The sequence below is a fragment of the Bombus impatiens genome, unplaced genomic scaffold (genome assembly GCF_000188095.3).
Source record: "Bombus impatiens unplaced genomic scaffold, BIMP_2.2 scf_0136, whole genome shotgun sequence".
Classification (NCBI taxonomy): Eukaryota; Metazoa; Arthropoda; class Insecta; order Hymenoptera; family Apidae; genus Bombus; species Bombus impatiens.
In genome coordinates this window covers 1,786,516-1,807,155 of record NT_176555.1, presented here as the reverse complement: position 1 = coordinate 1,807,155, position 20,640 = coordinate 1,786,516, and the positions used below count along the sequence as shown (strand labels likewise).

The 20,640-nt window shown below is 42.4% G+C and overlaps 1 protein-coding gene across 3 annotated transcripts in view; it reads right to left on the bottom strand.

Moving 5' to 3' along the window:
• Positions 1 to 634: 634 nt before the first annotated feature.
• LOC100747717 overlaps positions 635 to 20,640 on the bottom strand; it is a 41,361-nt gene continuing 21,355 nt past the window's right edge. For 2 of the 3 annotated variants that reach the window (XM_003486996.4, XM_033319149.1), the window contains exons 4-10: positions 20,347 to 20,476; positions 9,595 to 9,833; positions 6,197 to 6,328; positions 6,001 to 6,108; positions 5,623 to 5,883; positions 5,204 to 5,462; positions 635 to 4,232 (exon numbers count right to left, since the gene is read on the bottom strand). In XM_003486996.4, the coding sequence (XP_003487044.1) occupies positions 3,148 to 4,232; positions 5,204 to 5,462; positions 5,623 to 5,883; positions 6,001 to 6,108; positions 6,197 to 6,328; positions 9,595 to 9,833; positions 20,347 to 20,476 (2,214 nt within the window). In that variant the 3' untranslated portion in view covers positions 635 to 3,147. Of the gene's footprint in view, positions 4,233 to 5,203; positions 5,463 to 5,622; positions 5,884 to 6,000; positions 6,109 to 6,196; positions 6,329 to 9,594; positions 9,834 to 10,300; positions 10,695 to 20,346; positions 20,477 to 20,640 lie in introns of those variants that run through there. The other variant, XM_024365469.2, reaches the window with a different exon arrangement.

Genomic DNA, 20,640 nt, shown 5'->3' with positions numbered 1-20,640 from the left:
CACTACTGCCGCGCGTCACCAGTGAAAACCTGGATCCCCATGCCGTGGAGATGTAGCTCTGGCACCGAGAAATGTTTCATTCATAATGCAATATTATATTTGCATTGCAAATGATGTTAGTGACTAAGCAATAGAAGTTTCATAAGGGATTATAATTGGTAACTCTAGTAGGAACTTGTATTAAGAAATTCCAAAGAGCTCGTAATGGAAAGAATCTAAACGATCAGAGACATTTAAAGTCTAAATTTGTTCAGACTGAATCAGAGTAACGGGAAGTTTAAAATTACTAAATTAAAAATACTATAAAACATAAAACAAATAGCGGAATCGTAGAACGCTTCGAAGATGCCAATCAGGAGTTTCAGGAAATTCTATGGGTACGAGAGATCTCGAGAGATCTTCGCCATTGCAAACGTACCTCTCAAATTTGTGGAACCTCCCAAGGGACGAGATCTCCAATACCTCCTTGAATCCCTAACGTTTGCGTAATCACAGGAAGCTTCGAAGACCTCTAGAATTTCTGAGATTATTGGAATTTATGGAATCTCCTGTCATCTCCAGTATGCACGATGAATCATGCAGCCACACGAATTCAAAATCTTTGCTACTATACTTAGGAAACAGAAGAAATTGATGCGTTTGGAAACGTTTATTTTTATTGCAGAATATAGATAATAAGAATAATGTATTACTATTCTTACATGTGGTTCGTTTACATCACGCTGACGCGACTCAGGCACCGAAACAATTCTTTACCTATATAGTTTATAGTCAGATCGGAGATATCATAACGAAAACGAGATGTAATCTATATACAAATACTATGTGTACAAATATCTACAAGTTCTGATACGCTTCTATTTGTTCGAAGTTCATGATCGTAGTAACACTTGAGTACCGACGAATGCTCAAATCAGAAAAGTCATTCTAAGTACTTTTCTTTTATTTATAAAGTAGAGCACGTTTCAATACTTTCGGAACTCTGAACAGAATATTATCTCGGTCGAGAGATAATAATACTTTTAAGTTAACAAAAAGTGGTTCGCGTGATCTCGTACGTTAAGTAACTAATTAGAATTATAATCGTCGTTACTTAACAATCGTCTCGGCTAAGAGATTTATATAACGTTATCTCGACGTTATATCTTTAAATCCATTGAATTCGATCTGGATTCAAGTTTGCCTAAATTACAACATCGCAAAGATAGAAGGAGAAAAAAGTGGAATAAGAAATCGATTAAAAATACGTCCGTATTTACACATCTTTCCACTGCAAATTACAATTCATAAACCGGTTTCACACGGAGATACGCGTATGATAGATACTAAATATCATATCATACTCACTTCGCGTATTTCGGTTACGATAGATACTTTTCGTATGAAGGCGACAGACGAAACGTTACAAAAAATGGTGATATTCATACAATATTCAGATTGCCATATGTGTATTACGATACGCGTATCTCCGTGTGAAACCGACTTTACCCACCAACGAAGAAGACAAAGACAACGCTCGGTTCACATCGACTATCAAATATCGGGTGTCGTGCATTGAGCATGTTCATAATCTCATACACCAAGTAACCTTAACTTAATTCATCTACTATGTACATGTTCGTTGGCTCTATCGCCAGCTTCATTCACCATGTACATACATCGAATCGTTACTTACATTTACGTGATCTCGAATTTATATAGAAAAAGCTTGAGCTGTCACGCGTTTCTCCAGAGACGCGTGACTGAATACACGGTGAACAAAAAGCAAGTGCAGTTTGCAGTAAAAAAAATAAAATCGATGGTTCCATCGAGAATATCCTTTTTTTCTAAAATAATTCGTTCTTTTGAGCCGAGTTTGTTCGTTGACTACCGCAGTTTGCACTTGCTCTTCACGCACACGAGTTCCCGAACGTTTCTCGTATCGATAAAACTAACTTACTAACTCCTAAATTATTATAGAGTAATAAATGATGCAGATCGCGTGCCGAACCGGCGATACCGTAGAGCATCGTGGAAGTTGTAGCCCAATTTTAAATCGCTCCGATCGAAGATTCGCGATTACAGTTGCACGCAAATTTTTTACGCAAAGTGTCTCCGAGTATGGCAAATATGGCAAACGTTGCGTGTTCATGCACATGCATATATGCACTCGTCATTTTCCAGTTCGCAATAGAGCCTGACTCGAGGCGTTTCGTTCCATTCACGAACAGATTAATAACGTCGAGTTCCCGAGTTACCGTCGCGCATCGAATAAATACACAGTCGGCTCAGATGAGAGAGAAAATCTTTCATCTAAATGCTAGAAGCCGAAAACGACGAGTCATGTGGCGTCTCGCGAGGATCGGCTATTTACAAGCGTAACCTGACTTTATCTGCGATCGAGATTCCATTTCTCGACGTACGTATTCGCGGAAAGAAGAAGAAGAAGAAACACATTTAAATTCGCCCCTGCGTTTATCGTAGCAAAAATATTTCGTATCACAATGTTACGACGCAGCCAAAGTAAAGCATGCACAAATAGTAAAAAGTATCCTATCCGCATATCGTGTATAGGACACGTATCTGCGACACTGATGTATTCGCAACATCTACCCCTTTCTTCCACTTGTCGCGTGAACGTTACAATTTTTACGCTAAGGACTTGAGAACGACACCATTTTCATAATGTCGATTACGCACCGTCATCTTGCTACCGCGTTATTGCACATACTTACGACAAAAGGAAGAGAAGCGCTTCCGCGATTGCTACATACAGGAATCGACGAATTCGATTCCATCGCTGTTATTTCCGTAATAGTTACGATTGTCGAACGATCAACACGCCATACCAGTGTCAATTCTGTATCGATAATTAGCTACCTCGTCGATCGAAATGCTCATAAGTTAAGATCGTATTTACATCGGAGTGACACGATCGTTCGAAGCGTTTCTCGGCTCTTGGAGCTCGATCGATAAAAAATCCCATTATCGTTCACGCTTGTCGCGCGAAAATTGCTTCCTACTCTCACCGCGTATAAAACGCCAAATCGTCGCTATAATGGACGGAGTCGGATTTTAGGCAAGTGCGACGCACGTTCGAATCGCCCACGACGATCAAAGCCGTACACGACCAAGTATAATTTACCACATTGTCCCTAGATTTACGAGTCAAACGTACACCTCTCCCCTCTTGCTACCGGCAACCGGAGTAGTCGCTGGCATTATGGTGGTCGCCGTGATAGGTGCTGTACCTAGGCCGCTGGAGAGCGACGCGTTGGTACAAGACACGCTGCTGATCTTCCTCGAAGTGTCTTGGATACGATGACTCGGTCTACAGAGATCGTGGCCGATGCTGTTAGTTCTCGGTCGAATGTCCTTTCCGTGCACTATGAGCCTATCTATATTGGGAGGTTCGTGGCCATTCGATACCGAGGCCGCGCGATTTTCCCTCGGTTGAAGACCCGGCGACTGTGGCAGAGACATACTCCTGTCCTCTCGCAATTGCACAACTGGCGGACCCGGCAACGAAGCCGATCGCCTGCCACGTGGATCTATCTTACCATCTTGAGTAGTCGACATCGTGGTAACCACGTAACCGAGTTTCTCGGGATTTATCAGAATGGGTGAGCGATCGTTATAATTGTCGAAGGTAGACGGATTACCGTCGCTGCCCACAGGACTGGACCTTTCTCCTATCAGAGGAGTGCTTCTGTCTTGGCTTATTAACGGTGTGGAACGTTCTTCCTGTCCTGTAATGCTGCCACTCCTACTGCTTCCACTGCCTGATCCCTCTTCCTCGCTGCTGTTCACCTCGGTTAAGGTGGCTTGGTTAGGAACGCCGTTGCTTTGATTCGTTGGTTTGATCATGGACGCGGAAGTTGTCGTCATCAGTCCTAGTTGCGTTAACTGCGACATCGTGACAGGTGTTAAAGTGACAGGAGCAACGAGACCGGCACTGGTCAAAGTAGGCGAGAGAACAGCTTGCGCCAACGCTGCCGCTCCAGATTTCCCAGTTACAGGCGTGCCCTCCGTTTCTTGAATGGGCGAGAGCACGACCTGTACAACCGATAGATCCGGATAGTGGCCGTTCGCCGGTATCACTCCTACGACGCCTGCCCCGATGTTCGCCGCGTTCGTCGCTGATAGAGCTAATCTCTGTTCACGGTCGACTACTTCTTTCGTCACGTCCGGCGTCGGTATGCGAGGTCGGTTCTTCAGAGAAACCGGCACCGGATTCAACTTCGTCATGGTACCTGTCGGGAAACGAACATGAATTAGACAAGCTTGTTACGGAATGATCGAGTCCGCGTCTCGATTCTAAGCCTACGATTAAACTATTCTTAGCGCCGGCAGCTGCAATAATAACGAGGCTAACGATGATCATGCCAATTTTTGCGGCTGCGTTTATTTTACCGCTAGAAAACGGTCCGCTATGGAGCAAGGAAACGAATCTTCGTTCGACCGCCTCGAATCGGGTTGAGAATAGAATGGATGGATAAAATGCGATTAGGTATAATTGCTTAGGTATTTTTCCGCCACTGGCGTGGCTTTCCTTTTTTTCTGTCATAAGTGAGAGGAACGATTGGAGAAAGAAGCACAAGGTCTTAAGAAAAGTTTTTTCGAGAAGAATGATTCGCGATTGCGGAAATTGTTCAGATTACACAAGGTTACTCATTGCATAATTCCTTGCATGCATGTAGCCGGGTGGGGAAAACTTCGAACATTCGCGACACTTTCATTGAAAGATGTTTTTCTCGTGCCACATTGGAACGTGCAAAAAGATCGCAGCTTTGAAAATACCGGCGAAGAAAAACGGAAATACATACGATTATCGCTGGAGTAACGGAACTGAAATTGTTTGCTCTTTTTTTTCTTCTGAAAATCAATTTTTTGTAATAACAACAAAGAATTGTTTTTCATCATTTCATAAAGAACAACGCGGTTCGGTTAGAGGCACCGATTATTGACTTTAATTCATAGAAACGGGAGATACTGTTAACGTGAATGCGCAGGCGTTACGTAAGATCGTATCATTATCATTTAAATAGTTAAATAAACGTCATTACGACGAACGTTATTCCAGACTGTGCACCATTCTGTTGACACGCTTGAGAATTATATTATCACGTTGCGTAGCAATTCCTTACGTTTTAAGTTCCTTCTATTTGTTTCTATTTTGTCGCGTACGAAGACACGTCGGAAGTAATTTGCGTAAATCACTTGCCTTGTCGACCCATTCTTTGACTTCGAATGCTTTTCCGTCCAACTAGCCTATCGTAAAGGGACATCTTAAGATTCGGATTGTTCGTTTGCGGTAAACCTCCAGTTTCAGGGCTGCTATAAACGCTATTGTGACGATTTCTGGAGAAGAAACCACCACCGCTGCTGTAAGTGGTCGAAGAACTACGTACAGAGCCCATTCTAGTGATTTGTCGTTGTAGCCAATTTTTCCTTCGCTCGACCAACGGAGTATCGACGCTTTCCTATAATACACGTAAACGAATATGAATATATCAAGTATAAATACTTCTCTGGAATAAATATTTTTCCAACGTGTTTGCTGCACGATCCGATCGTGACACCAAATACAGGTAGCCGGTTGTACATCGAGAGTTTCAAGTTCATCTGGTGACGTGTACTTACGTAATCGGCGTACATGTCATCCTGGTGGGTCTTGCGATGCTGAACGTGATTATGGATTTGTGGGCCCAATATAACGTTTGCATACAGAGCGTCGCTGTCTTTGACCTTATAATGCTCGGCTGAACCCTTTGGCTCTTCTCGTCGGTACTGCTCGCTAGCCACCGTATACGGTAAATCTTTTGGCACGACCTCGTCCCAATATTGATCTTTCAACAATTCTGGATGTTCCTCGTGCATTTCGTCCACGATCATGTATCCAGCCTATCAAATAAACGCGTCACCGCTAATAAATATGAATCTTGTGACAAAACAGTTGAATTTCAATTTCTATACGATTAACTTAAATTTCGGTGGAACCGGAGAAAGTTGGTCTCGTACCTTGATGTGACGATCTATAAGCCAATTTAACTCGATATCATCGTCGTCTTCGCCGAAAGGATTGATCAATACCTCGGCAACTTTCAGCCATCCCACGTAAAAGCAGAACTGGAACGAATGAATCGGATTGATCGATAGTTATTCATCGAAGACGGGATCGTCTTTTTGCAAGCGTCTTTACGATCGATGTTCTTACCTGCAGGGCCGTGAAAAATGGAAAATACATGTCCGGTTCCTCGTATTTTCCGCTTCCGACGTCGGTGCGCTCGATAAATTGTCTGCCGAGTAAGGCGGAAAAGAAATACGCGTACAACGATAGCGTGACTACCTGGAAAACGTAAATAAAAGGTATTCAAACTCGTTCGATTAGAACCGTGAATATCACGGTCCTAAAAACGGCGTTACGTCGACTACTAGTAATTGGCGAAATAAAATTGAGTCATCGTTAATTTTGCGACGCGCGATAGAAGAAGGAAAAAAACAAATGGCTTCATTATAATTTGCTAATCAAATGTCCCCAGCGCGAGATTACCGAGAGGACAAATGGGTAAATTAAACGACAGAAATTTATAGATAGATATTGCTTGATGTTACATCATATTGTTTGATTCCTAGAACGAGTGTCGTATACTTTCTGCGTATTGAGGAAGAACGAATAAACGCGGTCGAAGGTAAGAAACAAGTATCCATCGTTGGTCCACGTCGCCTGCATCGCTATAAATACCGCTTCTCTCAGAATTACTTTCTTCGTTCGTTTTCAAGAATACCTTTATGAAACTTAATACAGGAACGCCAGTGCCTCGATGAACACGTACGTTGTTCATGGACAAACTACGCTGTAGCTAATGATGGGCTCGGAGAAAGTAATATTGGATATCCTGAAGTTCGTAAAAGAATTAGAATCGTGATGAAACGATAGACGTTGGCCATTTCTAAGGTGAAAGGTTTCTTTGTGAAAGGGCAAGTAATGTCAAGCTTGGCAAAGAATTACGTTCCTGTCGGTTTCGTCCTTTTTTCGCGTTGTATACGCGTGGACGAACAGGTTTGAATGAAATCATATCAAGGTCATCAAGAATACAGCCTTTCTCATCGAAGGCCACCAGGAAATGATAGTTTATGCAAAGACTCGTTGTGAATAAAAGAAAAAGTACGATCGGTGGATTATCTTTAGACTTTGATCGTCGCGCACACGAAGAGGATCGATCGCACGTTGAACTGACTGTGAAATTTATTTCCGCCGTATCGACGGACCGCGACGAGATTGCCGCTCGACTCATTTGTCATCCTTGACCATGCGTATTGTCTTCTTCGCTCATACGATATCGACAATGTACTTATTTCCGTGCAAAAACATTGCTCGGAAAAGATACAGAAAGACGCATAAATCATTTGAATTTCAACTTATGACGCAAGATGCTTCATTTTAATAATAACGTCATTTGAGAGAAAAGTGTGTTGGAAGACAAAGGATAACCAGCGCAATGTATTCGCTGGTAATTAAAGCGCATTGTCGCATCCCAGGTAAATTGTTCCGTCCTTCTGTCTCTATCTCGCTTTTCCTTTGGAAATTTATAAAACTTCTGTAAGCGGATACATGCTATACAAACGTGCATGCTAACCGATGGATACGAGTAAACCACGCAGGTCGAACAGTATTCGGTAAACGTATTATTACACAGCGCGCAGAACCGTACTGGTTTACGCCTAACCATGCGATTTTATCCTGCTTTTACCACGGAGACAAAGTGCGATTGGTGAAAGACGAACGCACGTCACGGTTCTGTTTCGACACGAAAACACGACAAGGAAAATAATTACAGTTGAGTTGCTCTTCCTGAACATTCTCCGCGTACACTTCTCCTTATTTTCGCTAATTCAAAGCAATCCGACCGTGCGTTTATCTCTCGAAATCTTCGTAATGAAACGTCTCTGGTTTGTGAATTACCATCTTGACTCTCGTGGTACGGATTAATAGCACGTTTTCCTCGCGTGAGCATGCTCTATTTTCCAACCAAGAATCCCAAGCATTCTCCCACCGACTGATAAACTAATGCGGAACGCGAATCATCGATCAGTTCCATTACCGGTATAATTTATGTGACGAGTACGAGTTACGGGAATAAAAATGAGCTCCGTTCTATGCAGCTGACTAACCGAGTGGCTTACCCCATCGTCCGTGGTCGAGCTAAATGTAATCGGTATTGAAATCCCCGACGATTAACGTATTAGTGTATCCCCGAAGGAAAAAGGCGATCGGTTTTTTTCTTATCATACTTTTCCTCGTTCGATGTGTTTCAATTTCGTATTTATTATTATCCTTGGCAGTCGATGACGTAATTTTGCACAATGAATGAACAATTTTCTCATCGTTCATCCAATGTCGACTGTGATTGATTCGGTTGCTCATCACGCTTTTCAGATCTGTGCTTATTAACCAGTTTTAGAGAATGCATTTAAAGTTGAATTTATCAAGCCTGGACGAAGATCGTTTCCCAGGCATTGGCCACGTATATACAAGATCATGACGCGAACAACTCTTTAATACCGCGAAAATAATGGCGTTCGTAGCCGACAATTAGGGACGTTAGCTGATGAGCAATTAACGTTGCACAATGAATACGTGCCTGCTAATTGCGAATACGAAACATCTTTCCAAGAATGGATCCGTTTTGTTACTGCGCCGCAACAAATCGAGTCCTTCGAACTGGATAAAGAGAGCCACGAGCACATTGTTAACATCGATCTTGGGTTGTTGGTAACTTTTTAATGTCTGCCGTATATTAAATGAATGATCTTCGAGCGTCGGCGGCCTCCGCAATTACGCATCGAGTCTTTTATCGATGATATCGTGTTGCAACGAGGTGACGTACTTTCTAATGATCGCTACTGCCTCGAAGCTCGTTAACTTCTTGCTATGGAAACTACGCTCGGCCGGGCAAATTGAAATGCACCGTTCGAAGGAACGGCCGTTCCCTTAACGCCGGACGTGTCGACTCGCGTTTGTTGAAACTCTCGCTAAGAGATGAGCATGAAACAAGCTTACAAGCGTTAGAAAGATGTTAGAGAGATTCTATTGGAAAAACTTGATTAGAGGAAATGGCGAGAGAAAACGCTGCATTGTGAAGCTAACAACGGAATTAAGACTTACGCAAGCGTGCGCTGCACACTGTCAACAGTATCAAAGCGACGAGGTGGTTACGATGAGAATCAGCTCGGGATGAAGACGTTCGTTTAAAACACTTGGCATTTCTCAATGACGGTAAACGCCATCGCAATTACCCGGCTTCTCCACGATTTCTGAATGAGATTGGAAACAGAATAATACGTTGTGCCATTCCTTGATTAAATCTTCGCTTTTTGTAACGCTTGTCAACGAGGAGAAACTTTAAACTTGGATGATCTATCGGCAGATTCGAAAATTTCATTCCGGTGAATGTTGTTTGCCTTCCAAACAATTTCACGTGTCTAGTCCACCTTCACGTTTTCAATCATTCGACGTGTTATCGAACAGAATATTAAAAGAATTATAAAATGTATTAATACTGATACGTGTTCGAACGGTGACACGGTTTTGTAGAATATTTCGATACTCACCTGAGTGTAAACGAGAGGAACGCAAACAGTGTCGTAACCAATGAGCGCGCCAAGCCTCTTCCGGATGTCGCTTAGCTCGACAAGGAGGGTTTGCACTACTTGGTCGCTAGTTATTAAGGCTTCCCTCCTGGCCCTGTTGATAATGTTCGTCGCCCAAACCAGAGGCATCCAGTACTTCGACATGGCCGCCTTCTTGTTCATCATCTCGAAGATTTTCTTCTCCGACTCCATCATCAGACCTGGAAAGAAACAGCGGGATCGCTAGGTCATTTTCACTCTATTAAAACTTTCGAGCGTGAAGACGAAACTATATCGAAGTAGAAACGTGGCATAGAGATCTCCCGCGAACTTTCACCGAACGGACGGTTACCGAATTGTCGCTGGCAAACCGATAACTTGGCCGGGACGTGAAGAGGAATAGTTATCGAGTGACAATAAATCAAAGCTGTCTCCATCGGATAAATTCATCCGTGATTCGTTAAATCGACGACCGCGTTTGCATATGTGTCGCGTTATCGAGCGATCTGTACTTCACAACGCGACTTTCGCGCGTGGATCCACCGCTACGTAGTCACTTTACTCGTTATGCGAATGCAAATGTATACGAAACTTTTTAAACTCGTCGACCCTGTAGTTGCCACGTGTATTCGCGCATCATTGTTTAATTATATATCCGTGGTTTCTCGGAACATGCTAGATATTTTACTATTAACACCGTTCGATGCTTGTAACGTTCCAATCCTTCTACATTGTCCATAAAATCTTCTGTCGGCATATTTTACAAAGATTATATGACAATCCACGAGCGTGATAAATTCGAACACTTAGAGATCGTTAAATGGTATCCATTAGCGTTATAGGAAGAAAGGGCGATTGTTTATCAGCAGGCAATACGACGATTATATAATGGCTTGTGGCTGCTCACGTGACCGGTTCGTAAACATGAAACACGTGGAGAATGATGCACATTGCACGTAGCCAAGAGCGCAATCGAGAATACGCTATTAGTCAGGCGATGGTCGTCCCGTTTAGAAGAGCACGTCGAATAGTTAGCTATAACGCCGCTAAATGTAAGGCCGTCGATTTCCGAAAGAAAACTAAACACTCACTGGAAGAATGCTAAGTTGCCGATTTCCGCTCACAATTCGCATTACGTATTTATTACATAACTTTTAACCGATATTTCCCTGAAACGTGATAATGTTGTGGTTACAATTAGCAATGTTATAGAAACTTTTACGCGTCTAAGTGAAATATTATTGTAAAATTTTTGCAGAAGGAACGTGGCTCGATAAGATAGTGAAATTTCTTGATGAACTTCGTTCTCACGTAGTATAGCTATCTCATCTTTTTCGTCAAACAGTATTACAATATAACGATCCTATTAATCATGAAGCTATATTTATATATAAACGTTTTTGAAATTGCACAGATTATGAAATAAAAAGCATATAGGTATTACAATTGACAGAGTTTTCCTCAAAGTTAGAATAACATATGGTATCATGCAACGCCTAACGCCTGGAGAGTTTAACATGCCGACAATTAGTAAATGACCTCGAAATCGATATGCCTTCTTAGCGGTGTGCAACAAATAATGAGTGAAAAAGCATTGTGAGAAAACACCTATCATAAATAACAGTCGATTTCACAAGCTGTTGCTTTCTTGTAGGAATACGTTACGCGTCCGTATATGTCTGCGAAATTAAAGCTACGCGCTTGATCTTCAGTCTATCTTTATTATGATTGTTTTGTTGCCTCCGCCGTGTATGTGCTCTACCAGCTAATTAAGCGTGTTACTCGTCTCGAGTTTGTATCCTATCGTATCGAAACACCCCGTATAAACAAGTGACGACGTTCTTGTGCGACCAGTCACGTGAACGAATCGTCGCCGATAGTTGAACAATTGGAGACATTATGCGACGCTTTGTGTTTTATGGATGCAACAGAAACGTTCCAGGCTCTATCCTGGTGGACACTTTAACGATCGTCCTCAGACGAAAAAACCATCTTAAAAGTCACAGGCGACCGCAGTGAGCATCGTAACTACGCTCGATTGGTATTCGATCGGTTAACGGGATCCTGATAATTTCTCTCGAGGGGAATCTTTTTATTGTTACAGCAGAAACGGGTGCGTTCTGTACGGACGGTATCTATAACGAAGCTAGGAGCAAACGGCCGAAAAAAGCGACGCCATCGTTCGAGCAGTTATCGAAATAACTCGTGGCGTCGTTCCCCGACAAGTAGCCATCTGAAAGAAACAGTCTGCTCGATCAAAGAAACGCAAGTGTTGACGTCTAGTTATTAATGGTGGCACATATGTTACCGAGCAGGTTCAGGTAATGACCTTAATCGGAAAAACCAACGCGCAAAATGCCGTTGGTACCAATATGGCTCGCGTACGTGCCCGTTTTTCGACGTGCGTGGACCATTTCTCGTCCCTGTTTCGGGCGACGAATTTCCTATTTATTGTTCCTATCGTTATGAGACTCGCATAAAAGAAATTCATATCAGCCGTTTATAGCTGGTTAAAATCTATCTCAAGGATAAATTGTACAGATATTTTACTGTTAGATGAAAGTTATCGATGGCGTCTTTGCGTCGAGAGTTATCGATCGCCGATGGAACGAAATCGACTATAGACGTCACACGAGCATTCTATGCGATCGAAACGGTACGCCGCGCTACCGACTGAATCGATATGCAATCGGTTCTTTATTCGGTCTGTACGACCTTGATGCAATCGCATGGTCACATGGCTTCTATACAATGAGTTCGAGAATTTGCAACTGAGAGAGTCGTGAGCGATAACTCATCGTATGAGTCACGCAAAAGTCACGAATACGGCATTGCGAACGCACCTAAAGTACGCTGAGACGATTAACATAATGCCTGACATTTTGTCAATTAGCTCGACAACTAGAAGATGCAGATGCTTGATTTTTGTAATTAGGAATGACTTCGACGCAAGAAACAATGTCATAGCGTCCCTTTCGTAAAGAGTAATTGGCTGATAGCAAATCGATTACACAGCTGTAATTTATGTTAATAAATGAGCGATAAAATTGACTGAAAAGAAACTATTTATTATTCTATACGGTTTATTCCTGGAAATTGACGTTAAAGAGATTAGCTTTGCCCTGATTAAAAAAAAATATTTGACGATCGTTCGGGCTTGACGAAACTCAGCCGCTTTCGCACGTTACACTTGGCGATTTTCACGCGGAAAAATACGCGACGCCATCCGCTCGAAACGAAATTTTTCGAAAGCGCGCGAATATCGTCGTTCGGAAGTAACTTGTACTCGCTTTCACGGGCTTTATGCTTAGCTCGTGGCATCGATTTATAAGCAAAGTGGAATCGTTGGAAATGACGACAATGACCTGACGATTCGATGAAAATGTCGATGACACTGTAACGCGACAAATTTCGAAAGAGAATCTCGTCGGTTATTTCACGCAGTTAATAACCGCTAACGAGACAAAATCGACGTTAATTACGAAAGCATTCGCGTGGAAGCGAATCGGATCTTGGCGCGAGTTATTTACACCTCGAATATGTAAGTCAATAACATGGATCTTGTGTAGTCATCGCGAATCGAATATAAACGGTGCAACAGGCTGTGTACGATCGTTATTAATGACACGTTAATCGTGCAATAAAGACGGTAAAATTTCCGAACGTCGGCAAACGCGGCGTTCCATTATCAGTTTAATCGAGCTAGGCGAGCCTGTACGTAACGGATAACAGTAGTCTCGAGCAAAGAGCAAAACAGTTTGATTTTCAGAAACGATTACGCGGCGACCAAGGCGGAATCTAAGAAAATTACGTGGTCGCGCAACGAGCAAGTTCACCGATTGAAACCGCTTCGACGAATAAGAAGAAGTCATACTCGTTTCTGAAGGATGTTTACCTCTCGAAAGCATCAGCTGAAGACGGAGATAAGCAAGAGAGGGAGCGGTCCGAGCACAACTCGGATGCACAACGGGCTTAAAGAGGAGAATGGTTATAGGGGTCAATAAACGCGGGGATCCTTGCTCGGCTGGCAAGGTCGCCACGAAGGTAAAAAATCAACCATGCTCCTCGTCTCTCCTCCTCATCCGTGCCTGCCCGCTCCACCGCGCCGAACCGACGCTGAAAAGCATCCTTCGAAGAAAACCAGTCCCCCAGTCCAGTTCGTACTTCTTTAAGCCCGATCCACAACGTGTAACCCAGCAATGGTTTCGTCATCGCGGTCGTAATTTCAAGGGTGAAACTGCGTTTCGATCCGCAGCGGAACAACGAAAACGCAGAGTCACCCATCGACATTGAACTTCATAAACTTTCTGGACGCGCGACATCGCGATACGCGCGTTTTTGGCGCGCACGACCGGACACTCAGCCAAGCAGGGTATCGACGCTTGGCGCCGGTGAAACTGGACTGATTAGGAAATATCACCGCGTAATTAGAAGCGGGCAAGTTTAAATCATTGCGCGCACACGCGATCATGGATGCGCCCTGGGTGTCAATAGAGCTGGCTGCCAAAGAGAAAATCGACTAGCCCACGCCCGTGAAGGCGTGTACGGGCGACTATTCGCAGACACGTGGAACTATACGATACCGTCACGATACCGCGCGTCATTAACGATTTCACTATCAACGAATGACCAAAGTCTGACTGGTGAAATTTGTTAGAACCTTTCACAGTTCCATGGCGTCTAGAAAATTCCGAACTGTGTTCAGCGATAATAAAAATCGGCTAAAATAGTCGGTTTGAGATTTCGTCAGAAGAATCTCGTGTCCTATAAAGATTGCTTTTTAGATTACTGGTAAGTCTGAGAGAGGTATTTGATATTTGTATACCTTAGTCTACTTTCTCTACCCATGCATATCTCGAGTATGTTGGTCTTAATAAATTGAAGTTAACGTTTGTTTATAGCTTTCAATTTTATCGTTATATTTAGAACTGCAAGAAGCGCGTTGACACTTCAGATATATTGTTTCCGAATATACGAACATGAGAAATGTTCTACAAACCTGCCACGTTGTTTCCTTCTGACGCTCGCGGCAGAAGAGCGATAAAACGATGAATAATAAACGAGTATGAAAATACAATCGATTTACACAGATGCGAGGTGTTTTGAGTAGTTCGTCATCGACGAGTTAATAACGCTTCGTTCACGTGATCGAATTCAAATCAGAGTTCTAACACAAGTGTCAATACGAAGACGAGATAGAAGAAGTCGACAAAATTCTACGAGAATCGAACAACCAATAAACGTTTATTTAAACAGAGAAATGGCTAGTTGTTTTTTATTGCTCCGTTTTATTTGTTCGTGCGGATCCGAATCGGATCGAAAGATCCGACCTTTCACAAGACTGACCCTCTACAAGGACGCCTCACAATCGCCGCATTTTCCGGCATTTCAGAAACACCAGAAGTGGAAATCAGGCCATCTTACGCTCAAGAACATGTACATTCTAACTGTTCGTGGAAAGGTCAAGGAAACAGAAGCAGAAGCTAGAGTGTTCCGTTAATTTTAGAACAGCGTCTTTATCGTTTCCATGGTCGATACTTTTTCTCTCGATCCACCATTTAAAATGCAAGCAGCGACTTTTAATCAACTGCTAAATACGTGCTAAATCAGTGAGAACGTTGAATTTGCGCGTTACCGCCTCGCAATTTCGCGATCTTCCGTTCCCATTGAAAGGATTCGCAGCATTGTGCTCTTTGATTTTCCACGCCCGTCGACACCTCTTAAAATCCCGCGATCGTAATCTAGCTCGCAGATCCATCGCACGCACGCTCTCCAGGCGAGTAATTATTTTCTTGCGTATCGAACAGGCGCCGATCGGTCGACATAATAGCGGAGAGAAACTCTCGTCGGAACAATAATTTGTGCTAAATATAGGTAGCGCGTGCGGCGTATTACGGTCGACCGAGAAGACGATGCATGCGACCGGGTCCATGGATGGGTATGGAGACAGTGGAGCGACGAAGAAGCGGTCAAGAAGAAGAGGAAACGGGTTTTCGAGTTTCTTGCTCAGGCCGATGTGGATGGCCACGATGATGACGACGTCGATCTTCAAGATAATGATGATGATGGTTGGCTCACGCGCCACCACCGCAACTCTCGCGAGCCGAAGCCACATCTATCGCGAGCTCGATATACTAGTCTAGCCAATTACCACCTGTAGCCGAAGATAGATTAAGGCTCTCATTATGTCTGGCTATATTTAACGTCGTCTGCATACATATCCTATCGCCTGGTTGGATCCAGTAGTCGCGTATGAGCGTATGTAGATCTCGGGGCTGTACGTGGAATTGTAAGGCTTTATATATATATATATATATATATAACTGGTCGATGCATTATGGACGTACAATTTTCCGTTGATAGCGTGCTACGAGGACATAAACTGGCCGATTTCGATAAAACGGCAATCAGAACTAGCACGATAGTCGTAGGAAAAGCAAGGTCGTTAAGAGATGAAATTAATGGAGTATATACGGTATATCTATGGAACTAGTGTATACGACTAATGACGTGCGATAAATCGGAGAAGGTTCGAGAATGCGTCGGGGAACGCGTTGGAGAACTCGAAAGGCGCCATGGTAACGGTGAAAATCAATGGCAGCGATGGGAGGTCGCGGCGTCCGATCAAGAAATCGGCAAGAGAACGACCGAGAATCGTGAGACACGCGGTCGATAGACCCTTCGAGGAAACCAAAGACAGTCGGTGATGATGATTATCTTATCAAATGACATAGTATCGGTATTCGAGATGGACTATAATTACCAGATGGTTATTTTTATGCATACCCGAAGAGGAAGGAGAGTGAGATCGCGTGGAGAAAAGAAAAAAAGACGACGACATAGCAGGTAATAAAAAGGAGCCTGTTGTAACGTGGACTCGGTTGGGATCCGGGAATAGACTGTAAACTACATGGCGCTGGTCCGGTCGGCGCTTACCGCGAGCAAAACGAATATCTCGCCAAGAAGGAAAAGGAAAAGGATGAGGAACTGGCGCCGGCGCTCCGCGTTTCTAAGGCCTCGGCTCGCTTCTTGAAAATTACCCGGACGCACGTGAAAATTGCCTGGCGGCGTGAGTCGTGCCGTTCGATTTACACCGGCGACCCAGCTCTCGAGATTCTTTCGAACCGATGGGAATTTCCAGACCGCGATCCTCGCGGAATTGGTACGCCCTGCTAATAATATCGCGGATCTCTCGATGCTAACAGATCGGCAGCGACATTCATGAAATTCGTTCCTGTTGTTTTAATAGTTACTTACGCCTACTTCGATGCTTTCGTTTATCGACGATCATTAGCAGCGTAATATTCTTAACATAAACCTGTAAACAGGTGTTTCATATTCGTGGGGTACGATTGTACCACGTTTGATTGAATCGTCAGAACACAAGAGGCTGTAATAAGGCTCAGTAATTCTTTTTCATTTGTTGATACCAGTACCTATTCCGTGTCAGTAGTGATTTGCATCTGCGTCTTTCGCAAACTACAGTAAAAGTCAACGACCATAACGGTTGCGTTGCGATGCGACTAGTAAATAGAATCGTTTGCAATTTAAGCGCTCTAAAATCTGCTGTGCACACGTTTTCGTACTGTTGCGCCCGGAATACTCATTGCAATTGTGGAGAATCGCAATCGGACGTAGTTGACATTTTTTCAATTTCGGTAAAGAACACGATCGTACATTATAAATAGAACGCAATGTTTACTATTTTATGCATAGGACACTGTTCTAAAATTACCAGTGACCTTCTTAGTATTCCATGTCCCTGTTAAGCATCATTTGCTTTCAAACAACGTTGCATTTATCCACGAACAGAAATTGTTTCAAAACGTGCTATTTACTTGACAGATCTAAAAACAACACGAAATACGTTCATCGATGTCGCAACAGCATTACCATTGACATATCTCAGGAAAGACAAACTAGAAACCAGGACCAGTATAGTCTGAGATGTAGCTAGTGAACGATCGAATGTCTCGTTTGTCCTCTAACTTCTTCCTGTCTCAAGATCATGGCTAGGTACTATGTACTATGTTTTATTTACGCGACCATAAATATCGGCACAATCCTTCGGAAGGACGTAACACCGCAAAATCACAATTACGTCTGGATGTTACTGGTCGGCGTTCAACGTCTCGCATTTAGAGTAGTGTTTGCAGTCGCTTGAAATACTGTATCGTCTTTTTTCCTGAAGCTTGGGGAATACGTTGCATTCTCGCTGCATGAATTATTGATGGAGATCTCACGCGACGATCCGCAACGTTTTGTTGGCGAGACAAGCTCGTTTCCAGAGTCGCCGCAGAACGGATTTGGATCGTCTTTGCGGAGTTCTTTTACCGTGGCACCGGCGAACCGACGGCACGTTTCTTTTGCGACTAGTGTGCGTGATGCTAACGTGTTCACGTGTCCGCGGAGATAATTCCACGGAAGGATCGTTTCTTGTTATCGCTCTCGTCACTTATTTCTCCGGCCACGGGGAGCATGCTCATGTTCATGGAAGATTCGCGGAACCGGCGCCTGAAAAATGCGTGCTATTTCTAGTCGACATGCACATCCTCGCCGCCGCCGCCGCCAATTGACAAAAACCACGGTGATTCGAGTCGTTCTTTTGCATCCCGAGAAATGTTTAAAGATACCGTAAGCGTAATTGTGAAAATCGTTAGGCGCAATTTCTGTCAATCGCACTAGATCCTCTAACAACGTTTTAGATAAGAACAGTTACAAGAATCTAGTCACACTCAAATTAGAAATTCAAATTAGAAATTTAAATTTGCGGACCGATATCTTTAACTTTAAATCTTCAAATCCAAATCAGTAAATCTAAATTTGCAAATTCAAATCTCTTACTTTACACTTCTTAATTAAGATTTAAATTGATATGTTATAATCTAGTTTTACATATTACATTCAGATTTTAAACTCCTTTTCAAGCATTTTATTCGAATTTTATATGAAAATCACGTTTGAGAGTATGGAGTGTGACTTCGAAAATAGCGCCATAGTATTTTATGTTTTAGCTGCGCGCGCTTCTATGCCGATGTTAAACAAGTATGGCGAATTGAGTGGTACCAGCGTCGTGTGTGAATTGTTCTGAATGTGAAATTTGTCACGACTGTTTTGTGTTCATAGAACGAAAGGAATGCATATCTGACTTGTTCTTTCCACGTACGTATTCAAAGAATGTGTGATAAATCTTGGTTTATTAGTCTATGTAACTGGAATCAGAATGCACGTGGACAAGTAAAGGGACAGTGTGATGTCTTCTAACTCGTGACATGCCTCTTAATATATTTGTGAAATTTTCTTAAAATAATACTCATAGTTCTCTCTCAAAACGATAATATTGTGAGCAGTAGTTACTTTAATGATAATTTATAATACTTGCAAATTGTGTCAAGTATTATTTTAGCAAATATTCTAAAGGATTCTTTGATGGGAGGGAGTTGTGTTTTAGTGAGTTTGACATATACAGTATTTTAAATCACGAACGTCTGTTTGTTCACAATAAAACAAACAAATACGTATAATACAGAAAAAATTGGCTCAACATAACTACGTATCTGCAAAAGTGATCGCCAATTCTAATCCTAATGTAGAAGAAAGGAAATTTTGAAGAAAATGGCGGCCACAAGCAACGATAATGGTGAGTCGTGTAATTTGTGAATAGATTGCATGATTATCGGAATTTTGAAGACTGTTTACCAGTGTTCGAAGTTGGCGTATCTTCCTCTCTCTTTATCGGTAGTAAGGACAGATCGTAAACTCATAAATTGCTCCAAGGTTTTCAAATATGAAGAGAAAGTGTCGAAACACGAAGTAACAAGAGCGTTAATGATTTGAAACATGTGTATAAATAACGTTTCCATCAGAGACATACAGTTACAGATCGCTGGGCAATCGTTCGAAGGTTATGCATGACACATGGTTCAATTTCGATTAAATAACGGTTCCATCACGCAAATACAACGTTGCTTATCATACAATTGATCCATACGAATTACTTATTAAGGACTGATTGTAATTCTTCTGCGGATGCCAAAAATCTTGACGACTCTTTTATTTTGGAAAGAATTCGCGTACGTTTGTCGTTGAACTGTCCTTGTTACCATAAGAGTCGCTTAATTGTATAGGAATTGACATGTGTGTTAATTGACTACGCGTCCTTGAAGTAGCAACCGAGTCCGCTCCCAAGTTATATTTTGCATTGAACTCTTAAACCTTTAACGGTATTATTAGTTAATCCATTTGATAATAAAAAATATAATTCTTCAGTCTTCGTCAAAATTTCGTGTTCGAATCTGTTTGCTAGTCAACGTACAGATGCAAATGTAGACAAAACGTTTAGCGGTGAATAACAGATAAGATCATTCGCATAGAAAGTGAAGTAACGATTTAATACTCCTCGTCAGAAACCATTCTTACGTAACATATCAGTCTATGAATGTAGATAACAGTGGAATAAATATTTTGTAATGTCTGCCCCGGACAGAAGTTTATATTATCGGTTGTTCCATTAAGTTATTACTTTTCTTCTTTTTTCATCGCGTTACAACAAAAATATTTATTCTTCCTCGCTGCGTTTTAATACATACATTCGTATTTTACGTTCAATTCCGTAAATAGCGGAATGAGTACTCAAAATGAGAGTCTCTAAAAACGACACACGTTCCTTGCTCTCGTCGAATAAAAGAAAGTAAAACGATTTAGGTAATATATATGAACGAGTAACTCACTGACCAACGTCTACGATGTGCTGAAGCGTCGGGAACCGTCTCTTCACGCGCAAGGAAATCCTCTGAAGCGTAATGACGTACGCGAGCACCGCGTATCTTACGATGTTTCTCCTCATCAGTCTGCCTCTCTCGTCCTGTAATGTGAAAATGTTTCAAAATTATTACCTCGGGCACTCTCTTTAGATGTCTACTTTTACGACGCTTAGTGTACATCAAACTGTGTCTATTCGTGACCATGCGTCAACAATAATTTCTTTGTTAATGGTTACAGAAAAATAACGTAACACGTGATTCTGAC